Source organism: Serinus canaria, chromosome 5, assembly GCF_022539315.1.
Source record: "Serinus canaria isolate serCan28SL12 chromosome 5, serCan2020, whole genome shotgun sequence".
Classification (NCBI taxonomy): Eukaryota; Metazoa; Chordata; class Aves; order Passeriformes; family Fringillidae; genus Serinus; species Serinus canaria.
This window is the reverse complement of record NC_066319.1, coordinates 59792191-59814435: the sequence shown is the minus strand read 5'-3', so window position 1 is coordinate 59814435 and position 22245 is coordinate 59792191. Positions and strand designations below refer to the sequence as shown.

The following is a 22245-nucleotide window of genomic DNA, read 5'->3' as shown; positions in this document are numbered from 1 at the left end:
GGACCTGGTTTGGGAATGGAGCAGGAGAGCAGAGCTGTGGGTGCAGTGCCAGGACAGGCTGGAGGTGGAGCACGTTCTGTGGGAATGAAAATACAAACAGAAGGTGTTCTGTGAGGAGCTGGTTTGGATTGATCTTCCCAGCTTCATCCCAATCCCCATCCAGGGGGATGGAGCCAGTGGTGTCCTTGAGACCCAACTCCTGCCCATCTTGGGCATGGGGCAGGAGGGATGGACACCCCATCCTGGCCACCCTGAAAGCAACAGATTGGGGACTGGGGGTACTTTCCTGGGCCATTTGGATTTTTAGCAATGGAAGTGCCAGGTGGAAGAGCCACCCTATGTTGTGAGGAACCCCATCCTGCTCAGCCAGCACCCCTTATCCCCCATCCCAGCTCCATCCTGCACCCTCCTGTCCCCAGCTCAGCTCCTCAGCCACCTCCAACCCTGCCACTATGGCACCAATTGCTTCCCATCCCACCCCTGGACCAACATCTGTCTGTCTGTCTGTCCCCAGACTGTCCCTGTCTGGTCCCCACCACCTGCCCCACACTGACAGGCGGCAGGGGCATTGTGTGGGCTGGAGGAGCTGGTTTGGGGTGGGGAGGGGACACACTGGGGAGGGGACACACTGGGGTGGGGACACGCTGCCCGTGATGGACACACTGGGGTGGGGACACACTAGTGTGGGGACACGCTGGGGTGGGGACACGCTGGGGTGAGGACACGCTGCCAGTGATGGACACACCAGGCAGCTGCAGGATCCTTCTCCATCCCCTCAGGCGATGCCAGGGGCACAGGGAACACATGCCGGGCACCAGGATGGATTGCATCACCCTGGATGTCCCCAGGGGTGGGCTGAGGTCTGGAGGAGGCTGTTCCAGACACCCTCGGCAGCAGCCCAGCCTCAGCCAGCAGCTCTGGACAAACATTCCCGGAGCCAGCGGCAGGGGAGGGAGAGAGGGAGCTCCAGGGCAGGGATCAGAGCCAAGCCGGGCTGGAGAGGACCCTGCCCCGCAGGGAGAGCATCCCTGCCAGGCCGAGCCACCAGATGGGATGGAGGGACTGGTTCTCACTGTCCCCACCCAGCCCCAGGCACTGATGAGCCCAGGGGACATGAGCCAGCTCGCCAGGTCTTGTCCTGCTCCACATCCTGCTGGAATCTGTCCAGGCAGATCTGTCCTTCCCGTGGCTCTGCTCCTGCCTGGCAGCATCTCCCTCCTGGGGATCATGCCCTGTCCTGCCTCCTCTCCTGCCATCCTGCAGCTGTATCCCAGAGCAGAGCCTGGATATGGAATGAGGCTGCCCAGGAGGGGCTGGGGCTGCCCATCAGTGCTCCAGGATGGGCTGGGAATTTGGAACTTCTCAGCCAATTTGGAAAATCCGCATTCCAACACAAGGCCTTGTCCCTCAGCACCCAGGTTCTGCTCAAAGGGTGGAAGACATGGAAGGAATGTCGTGACGGCTTCCAATGCCCCACGGCTTTGAGACCACTCCCTCTAAAATCTTTTCAATGTGGAAAACACAACAGACACTTTAAATATTCCCTCTGCCCTGCAGTGAGCACTGCTGCCAGCCTGGCTTTGTGGGATTCCTAAAGGATGGGGACAGATCAGAGAACCACAGAATATCCTGAGTTGGAAAGGGCCAACAAAGAGTGCATGGAAAATTTCCTGTTGTTTTGGACAATAAATTGTTTTGCTTTCAGTACAAGCACATAATCCTTTTTTGGGTGTGTGTGTATCTTTGTTTTATCTTCTGATAATTTAAACACCCCTTGAAAGGCTCCTGAAGCACATCCAAATATCTGCTGAAAAGAAGTTCCACCAGAAGAAGATTTTGGTCTGAAACTGCACTTGATCCATATCAGCCAGGAAATCTTGAGCTGAGCCTGCACCCCCGAGGAAGGCAGAGCTGTGGTTTATCCATACACGACTTTTATTGCTAAATGGTTGAAGAGGGAGCTGATAACATCAGTGTCCCTGCTGATCTCACCTCACTTGAGCAGCAGCTTTGACACAGGGAGGTTGATGAGCAGGAAGACCCTGCTGGCTTCTGTGTGGAGGAGAGATTCTGCCCCTCCAGCCTCTGTGTGCAGGACAGATCCTGCTCCTCTTGCCTCCTGGGATAGGACAGACCCCTCTCCTCCAGCCTCCTGGCATAGGACAGACCCCACTCCAGAGGAAATCACTGTCCCTCAAAGCTGCCCCCCGAGCTCTGCCTCCTCTGCCTCACTTCTCACCCAAGGCTGTAATTCCAGGCCATGCTGGATGGGAATCAGAGCAACCTTGTCCAGTGGAAGGTGTCCCTGCCCATGGCAGGGTTGGACTGGATGCCCTTTAAAGGTCCCTTTCAGCCCAAAACACTCTGTGGCTCTGATTCCATAAACACCCTCAGAGTGTTTCTTTCCACTCTGCTCTGCCCCCACAACTGGAGTTGTTGGAAACAGCCAAGTGCTGGAGCATTTCCTCTGGTGGATGAGGAAATTTTGGCATGCAGACCCCCATCAAACTGCCCTCAGTATCCCTAACACTTTCCCCCTGCCCACACAAAACCTGGCACATTTCTGCCTCCATGGATTTCCCCAAGTGCCTGTTTGAGCTACACAGTGGAAAAGACATTTTGAATTGAGAAATAAAACCCCAATAAACTCCAAGCCAGCTGATGTGGTCCAGGAGCATGATGACCTACATCCAGAGCTGGCAAAACCAGAGCTGGCAGTCCAGCTGGATTCTGGCAGTGATGGGACATGGATAAGCACTTCCCTTCCCAAGTCTCTGTGCTGGCACCTGCAAGGTGACTCGGCTCAGGACTCAGCCCAGCCTGGGAGGCTGGAGCTGCTGGATCCCCCTGCTGATGCTGGGGATGAAGCCAGCAAGCTGGGACTATCCAGGCTCGGCCCCTCAGCAGCAGCATCCCCACAGGATCCCTCTGGGAAGCTGCTGGTGACACTCCAGCAGCACTGGGAGAGGCCGGGATTTGCAAAGCCCCAACAGAGATGTGGCACTGACCCCTGCTGACAACTCCTGCCCCAGCCCTGCAGCCGAGAAGGGCTGTGCCTGGAAAAGGACACGTGGATAAGAGCAGGGATGTGGGAATGCTCCTCAGAAACCCTGGGGAAGGAAAGGATCCTGCTGCTGATGAAGGGTACCTGCCCCAGACCCCCTGCTCCCACCACCCAAAAGATGCAGAGGAGCCTAATGGAGATGGAGTTTATTTAAGATGCAATGAAAATCCAATTATTGCACTTCAAACTGCCAGAGGGCAGGGTTAGATGGGATAATGGGAAGGAATTCCTGGCTGGGAGGGTGGGCAGGCCCTGGCACAGGATGCCCAGAGAAGCTGTGGCTGCCCCTGGATCCCTGGAAGTGCCCAAGGCCAGGCTAGATGGGGTTTGGAGCAGCCTGGGACAGTGGAAGGTGTCCCTGCCATGACAGGGGTGGGATGAGAATTAAGGTCCCTTCCAACCCAACCCATTCTGGGATTGGATGCTGATGATCAGGGCCAGCATGGGAAATGAGCAATGTTCAGTTCATGGAATTCAGCAGCGTGAGGACCTCAAGGAGCAGAGAGGAATGACGGGAACACACGAAGGATCTGCTCACACCCTTCCCTTGGGAATCATGCCTTTGATCAGCAGGCTGCAGTTTATTCCTTTAAATACATACATTTTGGCTCAAAGCCTGTCACTCAGTCCAAAAATGGTCACTCTCAATTAAGGCCTTCCAGGACAGCCCAGGACTAATAATCTATTTCTGGGTATTTCAAAAGAGCCACAGCCACGTGTGCTGCTCGCAGGATGAGAAATACTGAGTTTGCAATGCTCTCAGCAGTCCCTTACCAGGATTTTTTTCCCTCTTCCCAGTAATTTCAGAGCCTTAAGGAGTAGGAAGAGGATCTGACTGTCCCAGCACATCTCAGCAGTGCTGTGGAAGGGAGATCAAGTTCATTGAAGGGAGTGGGATGATCATGGAATCCTAGACCATCTGCTTTCAACCTCCTGCCATTTCTTCTCCAGGAGGTGTGCAGAGGCTGGAAATCCACTTCCCCAGCTTTTGCATCTCCCCACTTAAGTTTTGGATGTGAAGCAACTCCATCCCACCTTGGAAAAGTCCAGCCTTGCCCTTCATCTCCCTCCCCTCTTCCAGAGCACTCAGCTTTCCACAGACCTCGCTCCCTGCACCATTCCCAGCTCAGGAGGCACCAACCTTGCTGTTGTCACCAAGAGCAAAGACAAATGGAGGCTGCAAATAGCCCCTGGGCTTGTGACCAAGAAAATGCCAGCAGTGAGGAAAGCCATCTCCCAACCTGCCCACCCTTGGGATTTGCTGGCAGAGTTTTGTCCCGGCTATTCAGGATTGCTGTGTGACCTGAGCTCTGGCTTCTGGAATAAATCTGCTTTGACCAGATCCTCCTCTTCTCACCCTGGGAGGATGAACATGCTCACAAATTCAGGTCACAAGTCAGGTGTAAACACAACTGGGGCTGGTTGGAGCAGCCCTGGAGTGGTGGAATGCTGGATGCACACGGTTCCAGTGCAGATGGAATTGCAGGATTTTCTGTCAAACATCAGTAAAGCTTCTCCTGCAACCAGGGAGGAGAGAAATGGGCTTTTTATCTTGGATTCACTCACCCCTTCCTGCTCAGGGGCAACTGAAGTGACTCTGAGACTTGGGGAATCTACAGAGCAGGGCTGAATTGTCTTTTCCAGTGTAGCTTGTTGCTTGATGAGCTCCTCAGAGCAGCCAGGGAACAACAAGTGGGATGTACAAACACCTCCCTGGGATCAAAAACCCCCAGCACTCAGCAGCAGGGAGTGGCCTTTCCTTTCACCATTCCTTGACAGCTAAAACCTCTTCTCTCCTTGGAGAAAAGGCTGGGACAGTGCCAGGTTTTCCAGGGCAGTGCCACACCTTTCCCCAGCCCAGCTCTCAGAGCTCACTGTGCCTCTTGCCCTGCTTGTCCCTCGCTGCCAGCCTCGGGGCCGTCCCCCGCAGGCCCCTCCCAGGGGCACCACCTTCCTCTGCCGTGCTCTCCTGGGATGGCTCCTCCCGGGTGGCACTGTCCCCTCCAGCAGTGTCCCCTCCGGGGTTTTTGGGTGGGTGCTGTGCTGGGGTGTCCCCGGGGTGAGGGGACAGCTCAGGCACGGATGGCTCCATCATCTGCAGGAAGTCATAAGCAGGGAGTGGTGGCTTCCAGTCTTCCTCAGACAAGGTACCTGAGCAGCAAAAACAGCCCCAGTTAGAAGGTGAAGAGTTGTGTCCCTCCCACTTCCCTGGATATTTCCCTTTCTGAGATATTATGGCTTTCCCCCCCCATCATTCTAATGAGTACAAAATTAAAAATCTTTTCTGAAAGATCACAGAACCACAGAACAATCTGGGTTGGAAGGGACCCTAAAGATCATCTCATTCCAACCCCTGCCACAGCAGGGACACCTCCCACTGTCCCAGGCTGCTCCAAGCCCTGTCCAACCTGGCTTTGGGCACTTCCAGGGATCCAGGGGCAGCCACAGCTGCTCTGGGCACCCTGTGCCAGGGCCTGCCCACCCTCACAGTCTGGAATTCCTTCCCAATATCCCTTCCATCCCTGCCCTCTGGCAGTGGAAGCCATTCCCTGTGTCCTGTCCCTCCATCCCTTGTCCCCAGTCCCTCTCCAGCTCTCTTGAGGAAGTCAGATCCATGCTGGTTTCCTCCAGAGCCTCATCAGGCTGAGCAAGACAGGAGGGATGCAGTGAAATCTTCACAGCACAAGCCAACCCTTTATGTCCTAAAGCCTCCAGTAAAACACCAGCTCCCTCAGCCTTTCCCATCCAAAAAGAAATGCAGGAAGGTGCCTGAAGAGCAGCTACTTCTTACACTGTCAATTGGGAGCTGGGAGGTTTTTTTATTAGCAAGCTGTGGTTGGGAATGGGAAAACACAGCCAGATTTGGGGATTATCACAGGGAAAAGATGTCAATTCCAAACTATCCACGTTTGGCTCTGAGCATTAAACAGTCCCAAAGCAAACTTGTGAGTGTGGGCATTCTCTCTTGGCTGGACTATTTGTACTTCTGCAGCTCTAACAAGCAGAGCTGCTTTTTCCATCGTTAAATTCCAGGGCAGACAATTTATTGCACGTAGAATCATCTCATAAACACACTGGAGCTCACAGTGTGTGCCTGGGAACGTTGTAAACCTGTGTCCACTTACTGCTGGGAATCTCCAGTCCTGCTTGGAGCTTCTCCAGCCACAACAAGATGTTCATCTCAGTGATGGACTGCTCTGAGGGGAACTTGAACACCTGACCCCCAGCATGGAGGTTCACCCAGAGGAGAAGGGGCAAGGGAGGAATGGTGGAGAAGTATGTCCTCAGGATCCCATATCCTACTGGAGTCTTCTTCCTGTTGGGAAGAGGAGATTCAGGTTTGGCAGCACAACAGGACTGAGAGGCAATAAAACCACCGAAGCATTTGGGTCACATGCAGCAAAGCACAGTTTGGTGGGACTGCAGAAGCATCATCCCTGGAAGTATTCAAAGCCAGGCTGGACAGGGCTTGGAGCAACCTGGGACTTGGGAAGGTGTCCCTGGCCAAGGATGGGCTTTCAGGTCCCTTCCAACCCAAACCATTCCAGGATTCTGTGACTCTAAGCACTGTAAATAAGCCTGGTGCTCAAGGAACCTGTTAGGATCCACTGGAGAGAGAGCAGACAACAGCCTGGATGTGTGAAGAAATCCTTGAGCAGGACAAAGTCTGTAGGAAGGTGGGAGATGTTTTCCACCTTAAGCTTCTAAGGAGAGGGTGGACAAGAGTGGGACAGGTCCTGCAGCCCCCCAGGGTCAGGCCCTGTCTGCAGGGACAGCTGCCAGCTCCTTCCAGGCCAGCTGCTGCCACTGCAGCTCTACAGGGATGGAAAGGCAAATTCCTCAGGTGACACACAGAGAGTGAAAACAGGACACTGAGCCAGAGGGACAGCAAGCCCAAGAGGTGCTGAGACATTCCAACACTATTTTAAGGCTTCAGGTCTGAGCTGGCTCTTGCCCTGGGAATGAGGGCCTCTTTCTAGGATGAGGGACTTTTGACAAGGACATGAAGTGACAGGACACAGGGAATGGCTTCCCACTGCCAGAAGGCAGAGATGGATGGGATATTGGGAAGGAATTCCTGGCTGGGAAGGTGGAAAGGCCCTGGCACAGGGTGCCCAGAGCAGCTGTGGCTGCCCCTGGATCCCTGGATGTGTCCAAGGCCAGGTTGGATGGGATATCTTGGATAGTGGAAGGTTATAATAATTCCAAGCCCCCATGGCAGGGGTTGGAATGAGATGATTTAAGGTCCCTTCCACCCCAAACCCTCCTGGGGTTCTGCCCTGGTTTGTGGCAGTGCCATTCTGCTCTGGCACAGGAAGGCTTTTTGTGTCTCAGCACGGAGCAAAGGCAGATGTGTAGGTGGGGAAGTTCCAGGGCTCTGATTTCTGGTGCATTACTGGCAGCCCAATCCCCTTCTCCCTGAGCACATGTGCATTTTCCCCTCAGCTAAACTCCAGCCCACGCTGGACGGCGCTCCCCAGACTTCAAAGCAACTTATGATTAAGCCACTGAAGTTTCTCTGGGCTTGGGCACAACAATCAGAGGCCAAAAATTCAAAATGCAACTAAGAAGAGGAGGATTTAAAAAAAAAAAAAAAGAAATCCCCTTTCCTACAATCTTCTCTTCCTTAGGTGTTAAATTAATTTTGATGCTTGAATATTTTTTAAGTTTAATTTATGGGGCTTCTGGTTGAACCTTCTTGTGAAAATTTTCTTTCCCCAGTCAATGACCAGTCATTCCCTCTAATTGCTGGTGGAAAATAACCATAAGACATTCCAGGAGGGCAAATTTCCATTTTTTTTTCTTCCCATATGCACTTCATTCCATCCCAACAATAATGCAAATAACACCAGCCCCAGGGTCAAGCTACTACAAGCACTAGAGAACATTTTCCTCTATTGAAAACGATTTCTGCAATCAATTAAATATTTACTAATTTTACTTTGTCAGGCAATTTTTACAGTTGCCCAGAACACTGAGTGAACCATTGCTCAATGGTTTGACCTCCAGTTTCTGATGATTTCAGACCAAATATTCACATTACCAGCTTGTGTTCTCAGCAATTGCAGCCTCAGGGGTTTTTTTCTGCAAGGCTCAGAGCGAGTTAATGGAAAGAAGAGATTTTCAAACACTCACAGGTTCAACCAGCAAACCACAAATGTCTTCTGCGGTCTTCTTTTTGCCAGCTTCAGCATTTCCTTGCTTTCCACCTGACTGATGTCACCAGCACTGAACAGGATGAGGAAGGGCTTTCCCAGCTGCAAGTACTGGGGCAGATTTGGCACGGTGATTTCTGGCTGCAGGATGACACAAACAAGAAATTGGGGGTTATTGGGAGGAGAAAACAGGAGAAAACTCCAATTTCTGCTAAGCAAGGCTGCAGTGTCTGAGTGGAATGTGGGAAGCAGGAAGAGGGCTGGGATTTTGGTGCACTTGGAGATATCTTTGTCCAACCCAAGTGCACCAAGTCTGTGGGAGCAGCTGTGAGCTTGGAGATGGGGATGTGAGCAGAGCAGGCAGAGGCTCCAGAAGGCACATGGAAAAAGCCCTGGGAATAGACCCAATAATTACTGAGACAACGAGCAGGTGAGTGACTGTGAGGCCAGTCCCTCAACTCCAGGGTCTCCTGCTCCAAGACCACACAGCAAAGAGCAGATTTCTTTTCTGCCTCTCTGCTCCAAGCCATAAAATTTAAAAACAAACTCGGCACGATAAAAATAACAAGTGGACATGACCATTCCACAGAGCTCTACGCTATAATCAGGGCTCTGCAAATGACTGCAATGGAAAAAGGACATTTAGATTTTATTTTTACTCACAAAAATGTCCAGCAGTTGATATCTGATCATCTGCACCATGTCCTGCACGCTGTGTTCAGACAGAGCGATGCCTTCCACGCTCTGGCCGCTGCTCCGGGCCAGGAGGAGGGCAGGGGGGGACACAGAGTATTTCTGGGATCTGAAACACAGGGATGGGCACAGGGGTTAGGACACACCCTGTCCCACATTGCAAGGCAAGATGGTTTTTATTTGCCATCTGTGTGGCAGCTGTCTCCTGTCCATTGGGCAGTTTTTCCTTATCTCTCCCACACCCTCTCCTCCCTCAGGCAGACCCCTGCTGATAACAGCCCATGGAATGTCCCTGCATGGCTGATAAGAGCTGCAGCATCCCATGGGAGATGTGAGCCCAGGGGGAGGAGCCAAGCATTCCTACCCGGATAGAATCTGGAGATCCTGGAACACCAGCACGGCTTCTGCACTGGATTTCCCAGAGGAGCAGCAGCTGCCTCTGCCCCTGGCCCTTCAGAGGAGACTGCACCCTTCTCCAGGATCCCTGCTCCAGCAGAACCAGCCCTGGCACTGCAGGAGGGCTGAGCCACAATTCCAGTGGCACTGCTGCCAGCCCCTGACCCACAGGGTGTCAGGCTGTGCTCTGGCTCTGCCAGGGTTTGGTTTAGTTCACTGCATTTTTTATTTTATTATTGTATTTGCTGGGAATCTGCCCTAAGGCAGGAATGATGAATCTGACTCCATGTTCTCAGAAGGCTCATTTATTACTTTATAATACTATATTATATTAAAGAATACTATATTATGCTAAGGAATACAGAAAGGATATGTACTCAATGCTAAAAAGATAATAATGAAAACTCCTGACTCTCTCCAGAGCCCCGGCACAGCCTGGCCCTGATTGGCCAAAGAGTGAAAACAACTCCCAGCAGAATGCAATGGAACAATCACCTGTGGGTGAACAATCTCCAAACACATTCCACATGAGCAAAACACAGGAGAAGCAAATGAGATCAGAATTGGTTTTTTTTTTTCTGGGGCTTCTCAGCTTCCCAGGAGAAAAATCCTGGGCAAAGAGATTATTTCAGGGAATGTGAATGGCACATTTTATCTTTTAATTTTTCTTCCCTGTTAAAGAACTGTTATTCCTGCTTCCATATTTTTGCCTGAGAGCCCCTTAATGTCAAATTTATAGCAATTTGGAGGGAGGGGGTTTACATTTTCCATTTCAGGGGAGGCTCCTGCCTTCCTTAGCAGACACCTGGCTTTCCAAACTCAGACAACCCCAAATATGCTGCACACAGAGCTGGCATCCTCCTGGAGACATGTCCCATTCCTGGAAGTGTCCCAGGCCAGGTTGAACAGGGCTTGGAGCACGCTGGGACAGTGGAAGGTGCCCCTGCCTATGGCATGGGGTGGAATGGGATGAGCTTTAAGGTCCCTTCCAACTCAAACCATTCTGGGATTCTGGGAATTTATTCCTACTTCTCCTTCATGTTCACACTATGGCTGGGTGATGCAAAAACCCACCCAGGGCTTCTCTCTGCCTCCCCAGCCAAGGCAAACAGAGCTCTCAGATTCCATCCAAGGGGCACAACTCACACAAAACAACCTCCAGGAGATCCAGGTTTTGTCTCAGTGAAGAAACCCAAAAATGCTGGTGAAGTCCAAGCCCCACATTGGAGCAACACACACAGGCTGCACCCACCCACTTTTGGTGGAGTAGTCAGATGATCCTTTGTCCCACAATTCTTTTCTGATAAGAGGGATTAAGGTACTCAAAGAAAAGCTGAGAAAGTGGGAAAAGCAAAAATAGGAGAAGTCTGAGCAACGAACGGGCAGGGGGGACACCAAGCCAGGACAGCAATTTTCTAGAAGTTTGAGGAACTTCTGGAGGCTCCAGATGGCACTACCCAGAGGAAGGGTGTGACAGGGGAAATCAGCTGCCTCTGCAGATTTTGGGGTCGTGTCTGGTTCATTTTTCAAAGGCTCCTGGCAATTTTTCAAAGGCTGTGACACCAAAGAATCCCAGAATGGTTTGGGTTGGAAGGGACCCCAAAGCTCAGCCACTTCCACTCCCCTCCCACTGTCCCAGGCTGCTCCAAGCCCTGTCCAACCTGGCCTTGGACACTTCCAGGGATCCAGGGGCAGCTTCTCTGGGCACGCTGTGCAGGGCCTGCCCACCCTCCCAGGAAGGAGTTTCTCCAGGTCATCAATGACACAACAAGTGAAGGGAACTGCAGATAATTCATCTCCATGATGTCCAACTCTTATGGAGGCCTCTCCCATCCTCCATCACAGCATTTATCTCTCTGGGACTAACACAACCACTGCAAACCTCACTGTGAGCTGATGCATTTACAGTTGATTAAGTCTGGCAAAACCCTAAAAAATATTTAATTCAGGGATGCTAAACTTACTAAACTTCTGTGGGTTTTACAGAGATTCTTTGGCTTGGTCATGGCTCAGAGGAGTGAGGATTCTTGTTCTCTGTATCTAAAATACATCACCTTGTTCAGCAGCCTTTGATAAGCATCTGTGAGGGGGAGAGGCACTGGAAGAGGATTCCAGAGAAGCTGCCCCATCCCTGGAAGTGTCCAAGGCCAGGCTGGACAGGGCTTGGAGCAACCTGGGACAGTGGAAGGTGTCCCTGCCCATGGCAGGGGATGGAACTGGATGGGCTTTAAGATTTCTTCCAGTCTAAACCATTCTGGGGTTCTACTCTATGATTCTATAGGGAAATGTCTTATAGACTTCCAGAAAATCACCAAATTCCCCAGCTACACTCTGTCCTGAAATGCCTTCTCCTCTTCCTGCTACTGAGGGGTTCTGCTGTTGCTCACCACAGCTTTCTATTTATACAGCAGGACCATTGAGTGGGTAACACAAGTCTTGCATTTCAATCAAAACCATCTGCAAACAAATACTTGGCAGGAATCTCTGACAATAAGGACCTCATGCAAAGCATTTCTTCCTCATGCCTTTTTCCCCTTCATTAGTGACCAGCCCAGCAGGTGCCTGCTGAGCAAACAGCTTTGCCCACAACAGCCTTTGTGTATCCTGCAGCCCTTTTTACTCTGGAAAAGGTCTACAGGATGCACAAAAGAGCAATCAGCTTTCTGTGACCTGGGAGCCATAAATATTTTCTCCTTGAGCACTGAGCTCAAGAATGGCTTTTCATTTTCTGAAGAGGGAAGTGAGCCTGGCTCTTGCATAAGGAATTCCTGTAAGTGTTTACTTTCTGCTTACAGTTGAGAAGTCCATCAGCTACAGTAGCTTCACCCACAAATCACAGCCAAAATCCAAATTTGGCAGAAGGACTATCAATATAAACTGCACTAAATATTCCAGCTAAACAGGAGCAGGCTGCAGACTCCAGGAGCAGGGAGGGGGATTCTTGCATTTGTCAGCTCTGAGAGAACAAAGGCTTCTTCTGCTGGTACCTTGAGATCACCCTGTCCTCTGCTTTTTTTTTTTTTTCCTTCTATCAGCTGGGCTGAAATCCTCAGGAAAGAGAAGTATTCACTGATGCCTGGAGCAGTTTGGTTAATAGAAATGTATTCCCAAGGTATTTGCATTTTTATTCTCCGTGCTCACCACAAAAATGCCAGTGTGTCATCAGGAATGCATCACACCTCTGAGGAACTAATGAAAAATAATTTCCTGCTGCACTGCAGGCTGTTAAACCCACACCTGGAAAACAGGCCAAGGACCTCCTGAGATTTTTAACTCTGCCTTGCTAAGTAATTCCTGTTGGAAATGAGATGCCAGGGCAAGCTGGAGATTCCCCCTGGATCCAGCTGCATTTCTAGGCACTGAAGCACCTCTCACACTCCAACCCAGAGGACTTTGTCCCTTGCTGGAGTCCTAATGACACAGTAAGATCCCATTAACTCCCACCTGGCTTCAAGTCAGGGAAGCAATTCCAGCAGGAATGCAGCTCCATGGCAAGACAACATTTATTTCCCAGCTTCCAAAGCCTTTTCCAGCACCCAGACTCAATGTCCACTCCCCTTCAAGCCCAAGTAGTCACAAGCAGCTTCTCTTCTGCCTGTTCTTGGCAACTGGGGGCAACCACCAGAGCAAGGGAAAGCACTGCAGTGGCTATCCATCATTTTTTCCTCCCTCACACACTGATGGTGTCATTTTTCCAGCCTGTTTTTTATTTTCAGAAGGGTTTGCTCCTGTTTGTGTGAGGAACACAACCACATCCATGGGGGCTGAAGGACTGGAAATGAAAGTGAATATGAACAGCAGGAAGGTGACCATGGACAGGCTGAGAACCAGTGGCAGAGCCAAGGTGACAATTCCTTTTGGATGAGTCCTGAGCCGTCTCCCTGCAGGAAAAAGTCACTTGTAGCTGTCCCTCAGCACAGTGACACTTGCCCCAGGCACTGCCTTTCACTAAGTGCAGATCAGCTTGAATTTTTCCCGAAGAAAAAGAGAAACTACTTACAAAGCCAAGGCATCATCTTCAAAATACATCCCCATCCTTACTTGGCCACTTAGGATGTTTCCTGCCTCTTCAAAAGCTTCCCTGGCTGCAAGAAAGACAAAGAAACAAGAATAAACAATACAAACAGAGGTGTTGAGGTTTTTTCCTGGAAACCTGATTGATGTCTGCACACATAACATCCTGCCAGAGCAGATTTTCAGGAATTAAACCAGGATTAGAGGCTCCCAAGAAATTACTGCAGCTCAGGGCTGCAGGCTGTGGGAGGAGGAGCAGGCAGAGAGCAAGGATTAGGGGAAAATTCCCATTATGAGAACAATGTTTGCCCTTCAGCCACCAGCACCGAGCCTCCAGGATCTGCAGGACAGAGGCACTGCTGGAAAATGAAATGTCTTTAAGGTCTAAGAGTCTGTAAGTGTTCTTGGAAACAGGAGACCAATTATAACTCTAAACAGAAATCTTACAAATCCCAGTGACCTTTGAGAAATGATGGATGGTTGCTTTACTGGAGTAGGGCTAAGAGCCTGGAGATAAACCAACCTTTCCCTCAAGTGTCTCTTGGTTTATCCAGCTCTTCCCAGCAGACTGGGGCTGTTGCAGGATAAGGAAAAACCAGGCTGGGCTCTCTTGATCAAAGCTGAGACTGAGAGCACAGCTCCAAAACAAAGCTGACTGCAGAGCTGCTTTATTCCCTTATAAAAAGCCTCCAATTTCACAGAATTCCAGAATGATTTAGGTTGGAAAAGACCTTAAGCTCATCTTGCTCCACCCCCTGCCATGGGTAGGGACACCTTCCATCAGACCAGGCTGCTCCAAGCCTTGTCCAGCCTGGCTGTGGTTTCAGTGGATCCAGGGAAAGCCAAGCTTTGTGGGAACAGGCAAGGCATGGTGGGGAGCTTGTGAAATGCAGAGATCAGAGCTCCAGACAGCTGCTGCCAAAGGTGGGGTGAGAACAGGGAGGATTTCAACACCACCACCCCTTCTTCCTTTGCACTGAGCAACTGAAAGCAACAAAACCAGCTCTTCTGACCCAAGGAGAGGGAGAAATCTCACTTTTTGGAGAAGCCAGGTTTTTCCTGAGAATTTAGGGGGTATCTCAGACACAGCCATGACATAAATTGCTGTCATCACACCAGTGACTGCTCCTCAGGACCTTCACAGCACAGCAGGCCAGCCCAAGCTCCTGGAAGCAGTGACTCAGAGCTCAATAGATGGAGCTGCCTCTCAGTTGGTGACTTTTTGGTTCTTTGATTCCTGTTTTGCAGCTACACTCAAAGCTGTATTTTCCACTGTTTCCCATGTGGCCCAAAAACTTTCATTTAAACTGTTTTCCTTTTCAAATGGAAGAGTTCCTTAAGGATTGGCTCATTGAGGGCTCAGTGATTATCACAGAATCTCTGAATGGTTTGGGATGGAAGGGACATTAAAGATCAGCCAGTGCCACCCCTTCCATGGGCAGGGACACCTCCCACTGTCCCAGGGTGTCCCAGCCTGGACTTGGGCACTGCCAGGGATCCAAGGACAGCCACAGCTGCTCTGGGCACCCTCTGCCAGGGCCTCCCAGGGAACAATTCCTTCCCAGTATCCCATCCATCCCTGCCCTCTGGCAGTGGGAAGCCATTCCCTGTGTCCTGTCACTCCAGGCCATTGTCCAAAGCCCCTTTTTCCAGCTGCTACAGAGAAACCATTCTTGGATGTTGCTTTCCAGCTCTTCTGGTGTTTGGTTACTTGATTTTATCAGTGCTGAAAGACAAGTTTCCATCCCTAGTTCCTCCACCAAGCTTTAAATCCTCACTTGAGATATGAAATTGTCTTGATGTGCTGCCCTGGGTCAGCCCTGGCTGCAGGAATTCCCTCCTAAGTCAGGACAACCTCCAGCAACACCAGGCTTATTCCAGGACCTGATGAGATCCTCCCTCCCCATCACACTTCCAAATTATTCCCTATTTCTGGCTGTCCTAGACCCAGAGCCCCACACCAGCCCATATTTCTCCAGGTTCTTTGCTTTGTACCCAAAACCCCCTCAAATTCATACAGCTCCACTGCAGACAGGAAGCACTTCCAAAAAAAAATTTAATTATTTCCTAGGAAATCAGTCCCCCCTGAAAGCACAATTTTAATTCCCTGAGGGGGCTGACCATGCTCTGCAGCACAATCCTTGAGCTAAAATCCCAGCTGCCCTGAATTGCACAAGCACAACTTCACTGCTTTGGGAACAAGAAGGGCTCAAGCTGCCTGATGAGGAAGGGTCTAAAATCCCTGCAGAATTTTGGGAAGCAGGATCTGAGCCCCACCTTTATCCCTCTGGAAGGAGGCATCTTCTGAGTGTGCTCTCCAGCACAGCAGCTCCTGCTGCATCTCTCCTGCCTTCCTCACTGGTGCTGCCAAGCCCTGTGAGGCACCAGAGCTCAGGGATATTTTAAAATATTTTCAAATATTTCAATATTTTCAAATATTCCTGGGTTAGGGTTTAGGACAGTTTTACTTCTTAAGATGTTTCCAGTTTCTGCATCAAAACCAAATTTCTGTCTTAAAAGTTCTCTGAGTTTCCAGGAAAACCTCATAATACATTCACCTCTTCCTAGTAAATTTGATTTAGGATTTTTCCACCAAGCCTCTTTTAGCTCAGACCCCACAAAGGGCTTCTTAACATAGTCCTGATGCTAAGGGTTGGAAAACATCCAGGATGTTTTTAGCAGGACATCTCATTGCTGTGGTTCAGTTCAGCAGAAATGACACTGACCTCACTCACTGCTGCTCGGGGTTAGAGCAGGAATTCTGCCATGAGAAAATGCCTGGGAATTCCAGATAAATCTGCAGGTTGGTAAGAGGAACAATGTGGTTCTCCTGACTTCAGGCTGGTTAGGTGCCAGAACAGCTGGCTCTAGATTCCTGCTCCCTCAGGCTGTTCTGCATCACAGCTCCAGCACTCTCAGCAAGTGGGTGGAGAAGACATCCCAAATTTCATCTCCCAGTGGCTGAGTTACCCCAGGCTGAGGATGCCATTCTGGACTGCAGATGTGTCCTGAGGGAAGAGGCAATCCTGCAGGATCCACAAAAGCTGTCTGGAAACCCCCAAGGTTCTTGTCTGCATGGAAGGAAATGAACAACTTCTCTGTAGAACCCCAGAATGGTTTGGGTTGGATGGGACCCAAAAGCTCACCCAGTTCCAAACCCCTGCCATGGGCAGGGACATTTTCCACCATCCCAGGGTGCTCCAAGCCCTGTCCAACCTGGCCTTGGACACATTCAGGGGCAGCCACAGCTTCTCTGGGATGGATTAAAGGTTTTTTGGGATCAGTAGGGTTTCCTGCTGTATTTGCCAGATTAGATCTCCAGAGGAAGGCAGAGATTTGGCTCTCAGCTGGCTCAGGGAACACAGCCCAAGTGTTTTCTGGTTGGTTCCAGGCATCCTGTCTTGTTCTTACCTCTTCCCTCTAGACCCTCTCACATGAGAAAGTAGCTTGGTTTGCATTAAACCAAAGTTTAGAGGCACAAGGGAGCTCTAAAATGAAAAATAGTCTGAAAGTTTGATCTTAAGCAAGATCAGGAAGTTCTCCTATTTTTAAGGCAGCAATTCCCAGGGGAAGCTGGCAACTGAGAGTCTGTGGGCTTGGAAGATCTCAGCTCCCAACTGTGAGGCCCTGGCACAGAGCAGCTGTGGCTGCCCCTGGATCCCTGGAAGTGCCCCAGGCCAGGCTGGACAGGGCTTGGAGCAGCCTGGGATGGTGGGAGGTGTCCCTGCCACGGCAGGGGTGGAATGGGATGAGATTTAAGGTCCCTTCCCACCCAAACCATTCCAAGATTCTGTGATTTGCCTGATGTTCTCTCTCCAGACTGGCTTTATTCCCTCTCCCCTGGTAACACATTGTATTTCTGTGTCCATCTATTCCAAAACCCATGAGTGGATTTCATGGAGTTGCACGAAGCTTCTATTTTATCTTATTGCTGTTCTGTTCTTAAAAAAAATAAAGGTTTTGGATTGTGTGTTACAAGAACTGGGGCTACTGCTTCTTCAGGAGAAGCCAGCAAGATCCAGGAGTGGATCTCTCCCTTTTTTTAAGGAAAAATATGCTGGGACAAGTTGCACATGGGCTCCAGGAAGAGGCTGATGGATCTTGGCTAAACCAGAGGCTTAAAGTGAATTTAGTGCCAGCCTACAACTACTTTGAAGGGACTCATAAAGAGGACAGAGCCAAACTCTTCAGGGTCAGGGACAAGAGGGACAACAGGGACAACAGGATGAGGAAGTTTCTACTCCACAGTGGGTGTAGCAAACCCCCCTGGCAGCTGAATGTGCTCTGAGCCAGGGTATGGATCTGAAATCCCAGCCCTGGAACCACCTGCTACCCTCTCACTGTACAACTGGAAAAGGCAGTGCCAGGTGTTGTGTTGTGAACTTCCAGCAGCTGGAAGCAGCCCTGTCCCACCAGGACTGAAGCTGGAGAGTGCTTAACCCACCAATCCCAACAAACCTTCGCTGGTGGCTGAGCTAAAAACTCCCAGGAGTGAGGGGTGGTGGAGGGATGAGAGCTCAGATGGAAACTCCCCTCTTAAATATCCTTCTGCTTCATCCATGGTGGCCAGCTTCAGGGGGCAGGAAACTTGGCTCCTGTGGAAAGGCAGAGAAAGAACCTGGGCTGTTGTTTTTTCTGCTTTTGGGATGAAGAGACAACAGGGCAACCTCAACCCAACAAGGCCCCATCACAATGGGACAAGTGTGACACCTCATTAGAGACCAAAATTATCATTTGGCATGGTGATAATTATCATCAGAGAGCTGCTGGAGCTGGTGACAGCAAAGAGAAAACAGCCTGAGCCAAACTGAGAGCCTTGGGATCCCCACTAAAAATAGCAGAGAAGGAATTCCAGCAAAAAGACAGGGATGGTGACAGAAGATGTGGCAGATGTCCCACTGGGGATTTGTCACTCACAGCAGGATGAAGCTGCTCAGCTCTTCAGTTCCCCACATGCCACCATATGTCACTGACTGCTGTCCCTCCTGGTAAATCCTGATGGTGGGGAACTGGGTGACATTCTCCTGGGAGCAAAGGCCAGTCCAGTCCCAGCAGTTCACCCGGGACAGCAAAACCCCTGGGGTTCCTAGAGTGGAAAAGAAATACTCATGAATGATATGAAAAAACAACAATCAATTGGTTGGAAAATAGAGCTTTTTATTAGCTCAGTGGATATTATTGTCTATATTTGTATTAATGCTGGCAGAAATCTATCAAAATCCAGCCCCAAAACCAACAAATCCCTTTGAATACAGCCCACTTCCCTCTGGAAATCATTCATTCCCCAAAACATTCACATCTGACTGGTAACTCCAAGCAACACCACAAAATCCTGAGACAACTGTCCAGGAGCTTAAAAGGCAGTAGGGAAAGGTATTGGAAATACCTTAGGAATGAGGCCAAGAGAAAGAAATAATGCAGGCACTCACTTCCAGGAAAGAGGGAAGATAAAGCTTGGCATGATGGAGGATGCAGCTGAGGTATTTGCATTTATTAAGCTGTTCAATATTGGAAAATCTCTGTTCTACCTCAAGCATGATTCCAAATGCACATGGACCAGTTAAAGGGGATGGAAGAGAGATGTCCCATCCACTGCCCTCAGGAACAGGGTGGGATTCTTGGGGCTGTGCTGAGAGCCAGGAGTTGGGCTTGATGATCCTTGTGGATCCCTTCCAAGTCAGGATTTTCTGTCATCCCACCCAAGCCATGAGCAGACACCAGTAGGACCTCAAGAAAGGCATCTCACAATAAGGGAGTGGGAAAGGAAGAGCACTTGGGAATTACAGAGCAGTCAGTCCAACTGTGGGTCCTGGGAAATGTCCTAAAAAGGCTTTTTATGGGTCTCACCAACCCAAGAAACTCAAGAGGTTGGTAAGAAGTGAAGCAAATGAAAAGTTGGTTCTAGAGTGCTCTCTATGAGCCCAAGATTTGTGCAACTCCAGCCTTTCCTTCAGCAAAGAATCATGGAGTCACAGAATGTTTGGGTGGGAAGGGACCTTAAAGTTCATCTCATTCCACCTCCTGCCATGGCAGGGACACCTTCCACCATCCCAGGTTGCTCCAAGCCCTGTCCAGCTTGGCCTGGAACACTTCCAGGCACCTTATCAGCCTTTCTTGCATCTTTGAGCTGGGTGAAGCCCAGCACAGGCTGCTGTTGGTCCATGTTAGGCCTGACCTAAATCCTGAGCAGCTTCACTCCCTCCCTTCCCTTGGCTTCCAGCCTCACCTGAGCTGCCTCAGGGCCTTGACCAGTGTGCAGTTGTCCATGCCCAATCTCAGAAATCTTCATTCCTTCCCCAAATCCTTCTTTGAACAAGACTCAAAAGCTGCCTGGGAAAGATGGGATAAACCCTAGAGACAAGTACACACATGGAGGCAGACCATGGCAAAGAATCCTCCAGAAACCCGGCTTGGGGCAGATGATGAGAGTTTCTCAAGAGAAACCAGCCAAGCTTTCTTCTCTCCCTGTCCTGGCTCTGATTCTGATCACTATTTTCATTAAAGGCCTGGCTGATGGAATAAAACACATCCAATCTGGTTTTGATCTCAAGCCTAGAGGGGCAGAAAGCAATTTGAAGGGCAAAGTGTAAGGACAGCAGCATTCCATGAGGAGAAGCAGGAAAGGGATGGACACTCAACAGCATCTGCAGCCCATGGGAAGAAAATTAAGTTCTTCTGTTCTGGTGAAACCTCTGCAGAGCCCAGCAAGGCAGCCTGGGAAACATGTTTTTGGAATGGTTTAAGCAAATCTGGAGCAGTTTGAAAGATTTTCCTCCTGAGGAAAAACCCAACCAAGTTTGGCCTGGGAATCACCAGTGAGAGAGAAACAATAAAATCCAACAACGTCAGGGGTGCTCTGAGGGGCACTGGGAGCACTGGGCAGGCTCAAGCAGCAGCCCACGCCAAGGTGGGCAGGGCTGACCAAATATTGAAACAAGTTCCTGAGAACTGAGCACAGCTGAGTGTTGCACAAATGTTGTGCAGAGGAGTTGTGGACCCCCTAACCCCTGGGAGGGTTCCAGGCCAGGCTGGACAGGGCTGGGAGCAGCCTGGGATAGTGGAAGGTGTCCCTTCCCATGGTAGAGGTGGAATGAGATGGTGATTTAAGGTCCCTCCCAACTCAAACCCTTCTGGGATTCCATGAGGATTTTTGTAGATGGGGGTGAAGGCAGAGGTGACCTCAGCACGAGTTTCTCCTCCTTCTCCCTGTACCCTTGGCCTCCCACAGGACCATTTTCTGCAACCTTCATTTCAGGTTCTGCACTGCAGCTCACATCAGGAGTTTGCTGTTCTGCCTCGTGTCAAACTCTTGTGCAGAAAAAGTGAAGGGCCTGCAAATCCACTCAGGCAACAATTGTCAAAACACTCCACGAGAGCAGAAATGGTTTGTGTCATTCCCAGACTCTGCAAGAAGATCTCAAACTGAAAGCCTGACCTCAGATTTACTTCACACCTCTGAGCCAGTATAGCTGGTTCTCATCATCTCTTACCACATCATCTTGTGTCTTGCCCAACTCTGGAAAATAATTCCATGGAAATGGGGCTTTGATGTCCTGCTAAAATCGAGTTGTGAGGCTGCTTGAAGCTTTTTCAAAGATGAATTTTGATATTTGGATATTAGCTCAGGGAATTATCTACCATGTGCTCTGAAGGGCCCAATCTGGCCTGAAAAACATCTGGTACAGGATGGTCCCTCTCCCACCCCAACCTGCACCACTTCATTAATGACTGGACAAGCAGAACTTTCAGGAACTGAGTAACTCAGCAAAGGACTGTCCAGCCCTGTGGTCACTGATGAGTGGGAGGAAAGGTGAAAGAGGAACACAAAATCCTCCCGGTGGTTTTAGGTGCTACTGAACCCAGCAACAGCAAGAACCTCTGTCCTAGAGGTCTTAGAAAACCAGGACAAGACAAACCATCAATGCCACAGGGAACTAGAAAAATCAGCAATCCCTTGAACTTATAATCATTTGAACTTAGAATTATTTGGAAGGCAGGACTGGCATGGTGCTCAAGAGTGTTCAGGGAAAGGAATGGAGATGGGGAAGGGTCTGGAGCACCAGGAGAGGCTGAGGGAGCTGGGAAGGGGCTCAGCCTGAAGCAAAGGAGGCTCAGGGGGACCTTGTGGCTCTGCACAGCTCCTGCCAGGAGGGGACAGCCGGGGGGGTCGGGCTGTGCTCCAGGGAACAGGGACAGGAGGAGAGGGAACAGCCTCAGGCTGGGCCAGGGGAGGTTTAGGCTGGATATCAGGGAAAATTCCTTCATGGAAAGGGCTGTCCAGCCCTGGCACAGCTGCCCAGGACATTTTAAATCCCATCCCTGTAAGGTTTTAAAAGCTGTGTGGATTGTGGCACTTGGGGACATGGAACAGTGGTGGCCTTGGCTGTGCTGGGGGGAATGGTTGGTCTTGGTGATCTTGGAAGGCTTTTCCAACCTAAACAATTCCATGATTGTATTAAAAAGCCAGCTCACTTGAAGAGCTGGTCCAACGGCTACAACATGAAAGAGAAGTTATGTACAAAGTGCTGCACTTCAAGAGGAAGAATCCAATGCAGAATGGGAACATCTACACCTAAAACATCACACAATGAACCCTGAAATTCTCACTCCAGCGTTAGGCTCCATGGATACAAATTGATAAATCATTCAGCTGATCTTCCTGCCTTTGAGCTACAATTTCACCTTGTCTTTGTAAGTCCCTGGTCAAGAAGACCCCAGGAGCACAGAGGAGGGAAGCAGAACCATTTTTCATCACAATATGCTCTTCTTAGATACTGATTTCCTCTTTTCTTTGCAAAAAAAAAAGCCAATAACCCACTCAAGGAATGCTCAGCACTGTCTCACCTTCACATCCTCTGCTCTTAACCCTGCTGCTTCCAAAAATTCCCATCTCCCAAAAGCAAAGCAGAGGTGCAGCAGTGA

The 22245-nt window shown here is 50.1% G+C and overlaps 1 protein-coding gene across 1 annotated transcript in view; it reads right to left on the bottom strand.

The window, feature by feature from the left end:
• Window positions 1–3209: 3209 nt before the first annotated feature.
• The window catches only part of TXNDC16 (thioredoxin domain containing 16), a 39288-nt gene continuing 20252 nt past the window's right edge, over window positions 3210–22245 (bottom strand). The window contains exons 15-21 of the mRNA XM_009101608.4: window positions 18241–18409; window positions 17782–17918; window positions 13310–13394; window positions 8884–9022; window positions 8201–8361; window positions 6190–6380; window positions 3210–5215 (exon numbers count right to left, since the gene is read on the bottom strand). Coding sequence (XP_009099856.2) covers window positions 4929–5215; window positions 6190–6380; window positions 8201–8361; window positions 8884–9022; window positions 13310–13394; window positions 17782–17918; window positions 18241–18409 — 1169 coding nt within the window. The 3' untranslated portion in view covers window positions 3210–4928. The remainder of the gene's footprint in view (window positions 5216–6189; window positions 6381–8200; window positions 8362–8883; window positions 9023–13309; window positions 13395–17781; window positions 17919–18240; window positions 18410–22245) is intronic.